General features: G+C 48.5%; 1 protein-coding gene across 1 annotated transcript in view; it reads right to left on the reverse strand.

Moving 5' to 3' along the window:
• Positions 1-453: 453 nt before the first annotated feature.
• The window catches only part of LOC120028479 (long-chain-fatty-acid--CoA ligase 3-like), a 24,627-nt gene continuing 14,589 nt past the window's right edge, over positions 454-10,491 (reverse strand). Inside the window, exons 4-10 of the mRNA XM_038973684.1 lie at positions 5,461-5,615; positions 5,126-5,298; positions 4,654-4,728; positions 2,311-2,499; positions 1,575-1,689; positions 808-965; positions 454-611 (exon numbers count right to left, since the gene is read on the reverse strand). Coding sequence (XP_038829612.1) covers positions 454-611; positions 808-965; positions 1,575-1,689; positions 2,311-2,499; positions 4,654-4,728; positions 5,126-5,298; positions 5,461-5,615 — 1,023 coding nt within the window. The remainder of the gene's footprint in view (positions 612-807; positions 966-1,574; positions 1,690-2,310; positions 2,500-4,653; positions 4,729-5,125; positions 5,299-5,460; positions 5,616-10,491) is intronic.

The raw sequence follows: 10,491 nt of genomic DNA on the forward strand, positions 1-10,491 counted from the left end.
TCTTTGATGTTTCTATTTCTCTCCCTCTATCTCTCAATCTGTCTCTCTCCCTCTATCTCTCTCAATCTGTCTCTCTCCCTCTATCTCTCTCAATCTGTCTCTCTCTATCTCTCTCAATCTGTCTCTCTCTCTCTCTCTCAATCTGTCTCTCTCTCTCAATCTGTCTCTCTCCCTCTATCTCTCTCAATCTGTCTCTCTCTCTATCTCTCTCAATCTGTCTCTCTCTCTCAATCTGTCTCTCTCTCTCTATCTGTCTCTCTCTCTCTATCTCTCTCTGTCTATCTTTTTTGGTCTCAGGAGAACAAAGTAGATTCAAGTAATTTGAGTGCTTCTGGTGGCTCGTCCAGGATGGGGGTTGGGGGTCGGGTGGGGATAAGAGGATGGAGCAAGGAGCTGGGCGGCTTGAGGCAGATGCTGGCTCTGTGCTTGGAGAGGTTCTGGTCTGGTCTGGTCCTACTTCCCGCCGTACATTCTCTCGATGTCGTCCTGGTACTTGCTTTTCAGCTGCTGGCGTTTGAGCTTGAAGGCTTCGGTCACCAGGCCCGTCTCGGGGGTCCAGGGGTCGGGGCTCAGACGGATCTTACGGGGGATCTCAAACCGCTCCAGCTGGGCTGCACAGACAAACAAGAAGAGGAATTGCATCACAACTCCAGTCAGAGATGAAACCAAAGCAACCACCAAAAGGAATGGATGACAAAAGTAGAGCTTCAACCTGACTCCCTATAACCTGTATATACTACTACCACTACCATCTATCTATAACTTCCCTCTCCTCTCTCCAAGGTCTGATGACCTTTGACCTCTCACCTGATAGGGCGGCCTCGGTGATGACCTGCAGGACCACCTCCTCCATGGCAGCGTTGTCACACAGCTCCTCCCATGAGCCCCGGATAAGATACTGCTCCGCCAGCAAAAGCAGATGCTTCTGATTGGGCACCACAAAGCCAATCACGTACATCTCATCGCTGAAGAGAGATAACGGTTAAGAAGACACCGCCATGTCTCTGTTTTTTTACATAGACTGATTCACACACACACGGTTTTGCATAGCTATCCTCGTGGGGACCAAAGAATTGATTCCCATCCAAAATCCTATTTTCCCTAACCCTAAACTTAACCCTAACCTTAACCCCTAAGCCTAAAATAGCATTTCTCCTCGTGGGGAGCGGAAAAATGTCCCCACTTGTCCGAATTTTCCTTGTTTTACTATCCTTGTGAGGACTTTTGGTACCCACAAGGCACAGTAGGTTGATGGCATCTTAATTGGGAAGGAAGGGTTCGTGGTAATAGCTGGAGCAGAATAGGTGGAATGGTATCAAATACATCAAACACATGGCTTGATGCCATTCTATTCACTCCGTTCCAGCCATTATTATGAGCCGTCCTCCCCTCAGCAGCCTCCACTGCCACAAGGATTGTCAAACAAAAACACAGACTCACGAGCACGCACATGCACGCACGCACGCACGCGCGCACGCACGCACGCACAGACACACACACACACACACACACACACACACACACACACACACACACACACACACACACACACACACACACACACACACACACACCTGTTGGCGTAGGCACAGATGTTGTCTATAAGGGGGCAGTTCTTCAGCATGGCCTCCACCTTCCCCAGAGACACATACTCTCCTGCCTGGAGCTTAACCAGGTCCTTCTTACGATCTGTAGACACAGGGACACACTGAGGAGAACTGGAGGAGAAACAGCACGTTTTCCACTGCACTGCAATTCTTTACAGACAGATGTAGACAACAGAGAGCTGTAGGATTTATGTCAAAGTAAACATGGCTCAAGATGAATTCTCAGAAGTGAGGTGGAATTGGGAAACAGTTGTTCTTGGGAGCTGCTCTGCCAGACTGATAGATGAACGTAGGGGCATGGGTTTTGAAGAAGGGATTCAGTGGTTTTGGGATGATGTTGATGTGGTGTGCTGGTGTAGGCAGTATCAGGGAGTTTTCTTTACATACTACTGTACATGGATATCAGAGGAGGCTGGTGGGAGGAGCTATAGGATGACAGGCTCATTGTTATGGCTGGAATGCAATCAGTGAAGTGGTACCAAGCACATCAAACATGGAAACAATGTTTGACTCTGCTCCATTGATTCCATTTCAACCATTCAATGAGCCCATCATCCTACAGCTCCTCCCACCAGCCTCATTTGATGGACATGCCCAAATGTAAATGCTTATCTTAGCAAATATGAACTTGGGTGCATAACCATGGTGAAAGGGGACACTGAGAATCAAGTCATTCAAAAGAGGTGTTAGCCCTGCTTCTCACCAATGATCTTGAGGCATCCATCAGGATGGACCTCTCCTATGTCTCCCGTACAGAACCAGCGCTGGCCGTTTTCATCCACAAAGAAGTCCTGGTTCTTGGACTCGTTCTTGTAGTAACCCATGGTAACATTGGGCCCGCCAATCAGAATCTCACCTCGTGGGGTGGGCGTGTCTGTGATGTGGTAGCCACCTGGAGGACAGAGCAGTAGCAAAGCAATTAAGTAATAATGTGGCAAAGAAATGAACTTTATGTCCTGAATACAACGCATTATGTTTGGGGCAAATCCAACACAACACATCCCTGAGTACCATTCTTCATATTTTCAAGCATGGTGGTGGCTGCATCATGTTATGGGTATGCTTGTCATTGGCAAGGGCTAGTGACTTTTTTAGGATTAAAAGAAACGTAGTAGAGCTAAGCACAGGCAAAATCCTAGAGGGAAATCTGGTTCAGTCTGCTTTTCACCAGACGCTGGGAGACAAATTCACTTTATTTTTTAGCATTTTACCCCCTTTTTCTTCCCAATTTCAACCTTATCTCATCGCTGCAACTCCCCAACGGGTTCGGGAGGCAAAGGTCGAGTCTTGCATCCTCCGAAACATGACCCGCCAAACCGCGCTTCTTAACACCCACCCGCTTAACTCGGAAGCCAGTCGGAGGAAACGCTGTTCACCTGATGACCGAGTCACTAGAGCACGATGACCCAAGTAAATCCCCCCCGGACAAACCCTCCCCTAACCCAGACGACCGAGTCACTAGAGCACGATGACCCAAGTAAATCCCCCCCGGACAAACCCTCCCCTAACCCAGACGACCGAGTCACTAGAGCACGATGACCCAAGTAAATCCCCCCCGGACAAACCCTCCCCTAACCCAGACGACCGAGTCACTAGAGCACGATGACCCAAGTAAATCCCCCCCGGACAAACCCTCCCCTAACCCAGACGACCGAGTCACTAGAGCACGATGACCCAAGTAAATCCCCCCCGGACAAACCCTCCCCTAACCCAGACGACCGAGTCACTAGAGCACGATGACCCAAGTAAATCCCCCCCGGACAAACCCTCCCCTAACCCAGACGACCGAGTCACTAGAGCACGATGACCCAAGTAAATCCCCCCCGGACAAACCCTCCCCTAACCCAGACGACCGAGTCACTAGAGCACGATGACCCAAGTAAATCCCCCCCGGACAAACCCTCCCCTAACCCAGACGACCGAGTCACTAGAGCACGATGACCCAAGTAAATCCCCCCGGACAAACCCTCCCCTAACCCAGACGACCGAGTCACTAGCGCACGATGACCCAAATAAATCCCCCCCGGACAAACCCTCCCCTAACCCAGACGACGCTGGGCCAATTGTGCACCGCCCTATGGGACTCCTGATCACGTCCGGTTGTGATACAGCCCAGGATCGAACCGGGGTCTGTAGTGACACCTCTAGCATTGCGATGCAGTGCCTTAGACCGCTGCGCCACTCGGGAGGCCCGACAAATTCCCCTTTCAGCAGGACAATAACCTAAAACAATGCCAAAAATAGTTACAGTTTTGACTTAAATCGGCTTGACAATCTATGGTAAGAATTGAAAATGGCTGTCTAGCAATGATCAACAACCAATTTGAAAGAGCTTGAAGGATGTTGAAAAGAATAATGTGCAAATATTGTACAGTCCAGGTGTGCAAAGCTCTTAGAGACTTACCCAGAAAGACTCACAGCTGTAATCACTGCCAAATGTGATTCTAACAAGTATTGACTCAGGGGTTTGAATATTTATGTAATCAAGGTATATTAGGGATTTATTTTTCAGAATTTAATTTGACAAATGTTAGAATTTTTCTTCTACTTTGACATTACAGAGTAGTACTTTGTAGATCGTTGACACACAGTGACGGATAAATACATTTGAATCCCATCTTGTAACAAGAACATTTGGAAAAAGTCAAGAGGAGTGAATACTTTCTTACGACACTGTATGATGGAAAACTGTACAGAGGAAAGAGTTGTGTTCTGAATGACTTCCTTACAAGATCATGGTGAATGCAGTTCAAATATGAGAGGGTGATCTTTCTCCTTAAACACTGTCCATCTCTCACACCGACTAGGGCATGTGTGTAAATTATGTGGGATGGATTGGTAAACTATATGACATTGTTTTCATAAGTGTGTGTGTGTGTGTGTGTGTGTGTGTGTGTGTGTGTGTGTGTGTGTGTGTGTGTGTGTGTGTGTGTGTGTGTGTGTGTGTGTGTGTGTGTGTGTGTGTGTGTGTGTGTGTGTGTGTGTGTGTGTGTGTGTGGATAAAGAGACCCAAGGGTCCTCCTCCCTGTCTGTCTGTGTCACTCACCCTCCACCCAATCCTTGAGCTTGATTTCAGAACAAACGAGTGGTCCTCCAACTCGCCCTGTACTGTAGTCCCACACTGGAACACACACACATTACCATCACAAGCTGCATTGACTCACCACGGTATAATACACAGCGGCACTGTTATGCTGAATGCGCCCCATCCGTTACCGTGGCAACCTGATCAAACCATGGTAACCCCGCCAAGGCCGTGCTCTCACTCCCATCCCTGAGGGATGACAGCACTTTCTCATTGGACCACAGTTAACATTAATGCTGAGCAATGGATCACTGCTGGCTGCAGTCTTTTACTGCATTGGGGAGAACTAATGGATATTTCAATGCTGTCTCCCATTTACTTTCTCTTCAGCTCCATCCCTCTGTATCCCAAAAATCCCTCCTTTCCTCCCTCCTACCCCTCTCTCTCTCACACACTCTCACACTCTCTCTCACACTCTCTCACACTCCCTCACTCTCGCTGATGGTTCCAGCTCCGCAGGTCTCGGTGAGGCCATAGCCCTGGCCCACGGGGCAACAGAAGCAGACATTAATGAAGCGCTGGGTGGCGGCAGAGAGGGGTGCCCCACCCGACAGCAGCACCCTGGTCTTCCCCCCCAGGAGGGACCGAACCTTCTTAAACACTAAGCTGGAGGGAGGAGAGGGGAGGGGGAGGAGATCAGTTAATTCATGTTTACACTTCCTGGTTGAACTGTGCCTCAACCTTGTATCAGGTTTTGTGTGTGTAATCGATATAGTGTGTATATGTAAGGATGTGTGTGTGTGTGTGTACTGTAGTTGACTGACGTACTTGTCACACAGTGGCGTGCTGCGTCCCTGGGAGAGCTGCTCCAGCTTGTAGTTGTAGGCCAGAGTGAACAGAGTCCTCTGAGCACTGCTCATCTCCTCCACCTTGGTCATCACATTCTTATAGATACGATCCATAATCTCCTGTAGCACAGAGAGAGAGAGAGAGAGAGAGAGAGAGAGAGAGAGAGAGAGAGAGAGAGAGAGAGAGAGAGAGAGAGAGAGAGAGAGAGAGAGAGAGAGAGAGAGAGAGAGAGAGAGAGAGAGAGAGAGAGAGAGAGAGAGAGAGAGAGAGAGAGAGAGAGAGAGAGAGAGAGAGAGAGAGAGAAAAAAGATGGGAGGAATTGAGAAATGGTAAGCAGAAGCAGAAAAAGAGAGAAATAAAGAGGGGGAGTTGAATAGGATGTATGAGATGGTAGAACAGGGGGAGGTGAGTAGGATGTATGAGATGGTAGAACAGGGGGAGTTGAGTAGGATGTATGAGATGGTAGAACAGGGGGAGGTGAGTAGGATGTATGAGATGGTAGAACAGGGGGAGGTGAGTAGGATGTATGAGATGGTAGAACAGGGGGAGTTGAGTAGGATGTATGAGATGGTAGAACAGGGGGAGGTGAGTAGGATGTATGAGATGGTAGAACAGGGGGAGGTGAGTAGGATGTATGAGATGGTAGAACAGGGGGAGGTGAGTAGGATGTATGAGATGGTAGAACAGGGGGAGTTGAGTAGGATGTATGAGATGTTAGAACAGGGGGAGTTGAGTAGGATGTATGAGATGGTAGAACAGGGGGAGTTGAGTAGGATGTATGAGATGGTAGAACAGGGGGAGGTGAGTAGGATGTATGAGATGGTAGAACAGGGGGAGGTGAGTAGGATGTATGAGATGGTAGAACAGGGGGAGGTGAGTAGGATGTAAGAGATGGTAGAACAGGGGGAGGTGAGTAGGATGTATGAGATGGTAGAACAGGGGGAGTTGAGTAGGATGTATGAGATGGTAGAACAGGGGGAGGTGAGTAGGATGTATGAGATGGTAGAACAGGGGGAGTTGAGTAGGATGTATGAGATGGTAGAACAGGGGGAGGTGAGTAGGATGTATGAGATGGTAGAACAGGGGGAGGTGAGCAGGATGTATGAGATGGTAGAACAGGGGGAGGTGAGTAGGATGTATGAGATGGTAGAACAGGGGGAGGTGAGTAGGATGTATGAGATGGTAGAACAGGGGGAGTTGAGTAGGATGTATGAGATGGTAGAACAGGGGGAGTTGAGTAGGATGTATGAGATGGTAGAACAGGGGGAGTTGAGTAGGATGTATGAGATGGTAGAACAGGGGGAGGTGAGTAGGATGTATGAGATGGTAGAACAGGGGGAGGTGAGCAGGATGTATGAGATGGTAGAACAGGGGGAGTTGAGTAGGATGTATGAGATGGTAGAACAGGGGGAGGTTAGTAGGATGTATGAGATGGTAGAACAGGGGGAGGTGAGTAGGATGTATGAGATGGTAGAACAGGGGGAGGTGAATAGGATGTATGAGATGGTAGAACAGGGGGAGGTGAGTAGGATGTATGAGATGGTAGAACAGGGGGAGGTGAGTAGGATGTAAGAGATGGTAGAACAGGGGGAGGTGAGTAGCATGTATGAGATGGTAGAACAGGGGGAGGTGAGTAGGATGTATGAGATGGTAGAACAGGGAGAGGTGAGTAGGATGTATGAGATGGTAGAACAGGGGGAGTTGAGTAGGATGTATGAGATGGTAGAACAGGGGGAGGTGAGCAGGATGTATGAGATGGTAGAACAGGGGGAGGTGAGCAGGATGTATGAGATGGTAGAACAGGGGGAGTTGAGTAGGATGTATGAGATGGTAGAACAGGGGGAGTTGAGTAGGATGTATGAGATGGTAGAACAGGGGGAGGTGAGTAGGATGTATGAGATGGTAGAACAGGGGGAGGTGAGTAGGATGTATGAGATGGTAGAACAGGGGGAGGTGAGTAGGATGTATGAGATGGTAGAACAGGGGGAGTTGAGTAGGATGTATGAGATGGTAGAACAGGGGGAGGTGAGTAGGATGTATGAGATGGTAGAACAGGGGGAGGTGAGTAGGATGTATGAGATGGTAGAACAGGGGGAGGTGAGTAGGATGTATGAGATGGTAGAACAGGGGGAGTTGAGTAGGATGTATGAGATGGTAGAACAGGGGGAGGTGAGTAGGATGTATGAGATGGTAGAACAGGGGGAGGTGAGTAGGATGTATGAGATGGTAGAACAGGGGGAGGTGAGTAGGATGTATGAGATGGTAGAACAGGGGGAGGTGAGTAGGATGTATGAGATGGTAGAACAGGGGGAGGTGAGTAGGATGTATGAGATGGTAGAACAGGGAGAGGTGAGTAGGATGTATGAGATGGTAGAACAGGGGGAGGTGAGTAGGATGTATGAGATGGTAGAACAGGGGGAGTTGAATAGGATGTATGAGATGTTAGAACAGGGGGAGTTGAGTAGGATGTATGAGATGTTAGAACAGGGGGAGTTGAGTAGGATGTATGAGATGGTAGAACAGGGGGAGGTGAGTAGGATGTATGAGATGGTAGAACAGGGGGAGGTGAGTAGGATGTATGAGATGGTAGAACAGGGGGAGGTGAGTAGGATGTATGAGATGGTAGAACAGGGGGAGGTGGAGAGGCAGAGATAGGGACAGAAGGAGGAGGCAATAAGTTCGGGATCTGTATGTATGTGGCCAAAGCACATTGCTTTACACTGTGTCTGTCTGCAGTCTTAATATGGGGCGTTGGTCCCAGGCCCAGACAGCAGATCCCTGACACCTCTCTGTCAGGAGGTCCAGTTCTGAGGAGCTTTGTGAGCACAGAGATAACACATGGAGGGAGTGACATCAGCCAGTGTCTCTTCTCTATCTGCCCAGCAGAGACTCCGTGTCCTGGGCATGAAAACAAGACCAAGTCCCATACCAACCATTTCAATATTAGAGGTTTAAGCTAGATGATGTCTTAGATAGGTCTAAATGCAATCAATTCTGTAAAGATGCTCACAGATTCAGTAACTAGTAAAGCATTCAGAATATACTGTGGTGTATTGGGGAATAATCTGGTCAATATGAAACATACAGTGTATTCAGTGTTACAGTAAACAATAGAATGGGAATGCGCGACCCTCCTCGCTGCCTGTGGGCATGGAAAACAGTGACCTCATCACTCCCAAAGAGAATGATAAAGAGAGAAGGAGAGGAACCACTAAGTTATTCAGTTGTCCAGTTAGTTGTCCTCGGATCTCAGATTCCACTCTGCAGGAGATGATGGGACTGATGCTATAATGTCTTAAAGATGGCACCATGTCTGTCTGTCTGTCTGTCTGTCTGTCTGTCTGTCTGTCTGTCTGTCTGTCTGTCTGTCTGTCTGTCTGTCTGTCTGTCTGTCTGTCTGTCTGTGTCTCTGTCTCTGTCTCTGTCTCTGTCTCTGTCTCTGTCTCTGTCTCTGTCTCTGTCTCTGTCTCTGTCTCTGGGTGTGTGTGTGTCTGTGTCTCTGTGTGTTTGTGTGTGTGTCTGTGTCTCTGGGTGTGTGTGTGTGTCTGTGTGTCTGTGTGTGTCTGTGTGTGTCTGTGTGTGTGTGTGTGTGTGTCTGTGTGTGTGTGTGTGTGTGTGTGTGTGTGTGTGTGTGTGTGTGTGTGTGTGTGTGTGTGTGTGTGTGTGTGTGTGTGTGTGTGTGTGTGTGTGTGTGTGTGTGTGTGTCTGTGTGTGTGTGTGTGTGTGTCTGTGTCTCTGTGTGTTTGTGTGTGTGTGTGTGTGTGTGTGTGTGTGTGTGTGTGTGTGTGTGTGTGTGTGTGTGTGTCTGTGTCTGTGTCTCTGTCTATGTGTGTGTGTCTGTGTCTCTGTCTATGTGTGGGTGTGTCTGTGTCTGTGTGTGTGTGTGTGTGTGTGTGTGTGTGTCTGTGTCTGTGTCTATGTGTGTATTTCTGTGTCTCTGTGTGTTTGTGTGTCTCTGTGTGTCTCTGTGTGTTTGTGTGTGTGTGTCTGTGTCTCTGTCTATGTGTGTGTCTGTGTATGTGTCTGTGTCTGTGTCTGTGTGTGTGTGTGTGTGTGTGTGTGTGTGTGTGTGTGTGTGTGTGTGTGTGTGTGTGTGTGTGTGTGTGTGTGTCTCTGTGTGTGTCTGTGTCTCTGTTTATGTGTGTGTGTCTGTGTCTCTGTATGTTTGTGTCTGTGTCTCTGTGTGTGTGTGTCTGTGTCTCTGTGTGTGTGTTTGTGTGTGTCTGTGTCTCTGTTTATGTGTGTGTGTCTGTGTCTGTGACAGGACTATCTGTTTCTTATTGACATGGTGACTGTAGGGAGAGTTTGTCCCACTAAAACCCAGGACACTTCGTTATCAAAGCCATCAGTGAGTTCCAAAACTGGGCTCCAACTTTGAATGGAGCAAAGGGCACAAACAACAAACAATAAAACCAGCTGGTGGGTGTGAGAGTCTTTGTTTGTGTGCATGTTAGATAAAGTAGAGAGAGAGGAAGTTGATGTGGGACACATGCAGCCTGGTGTCACAGAGGAAACTACACACTGTGAGCGGTGTGTGTGTGTGTGTGTGTGTGTGTGTGTGTGTGTGTGTGTGTGTGTGTGTGTGTGTGTGTGTGTGTTTGTCTATGACGGGGGAAACCACACAAGGCTTTCTCACGTTCTGTTTACAGCTGTGAATGGTTCCAGACACTGGGGCCCTCTGACCTGTGTCTCCTGACTCCTAGTGTCCTCTTGGGGGAACACACAGATTAGCATACCCAACACACAGGGTTATATACACAGACCAACACACTGGTCGAAGACAGACCAACCCACTGTTTTAGAGACACAGACCAACACACAGGTTATAGACACAGACCAACACACATGTTTTAGGACACAGACAGACCACACACAGGGTTAAAGACACAGAACGACACTCTGGGTTAGAGACACATACTGACACACTGGGTTGGAGACACAGACCAACACACTGGGTTAGAGACACAGACCAACACACTGGGTTAGAGACCAACACTGGGTTAGAGAACG

This window comes from Salvelinus namaycush, chromosome 34 (assembly GCF_016432855.1).
Source record: "Salvelinus namaycush isolate Seneca chromosome 34, SaNama_1.0, whole genome shotgun sequence".
In the NCBI taxonomy this organism is placed as follows: domain Eukaryota; kingdom Metazoa; phylum Chordata; class Actinopteri; order Salmoniformes; family Salmonidae; genus Salvelinus; species Salvelinus namaycush.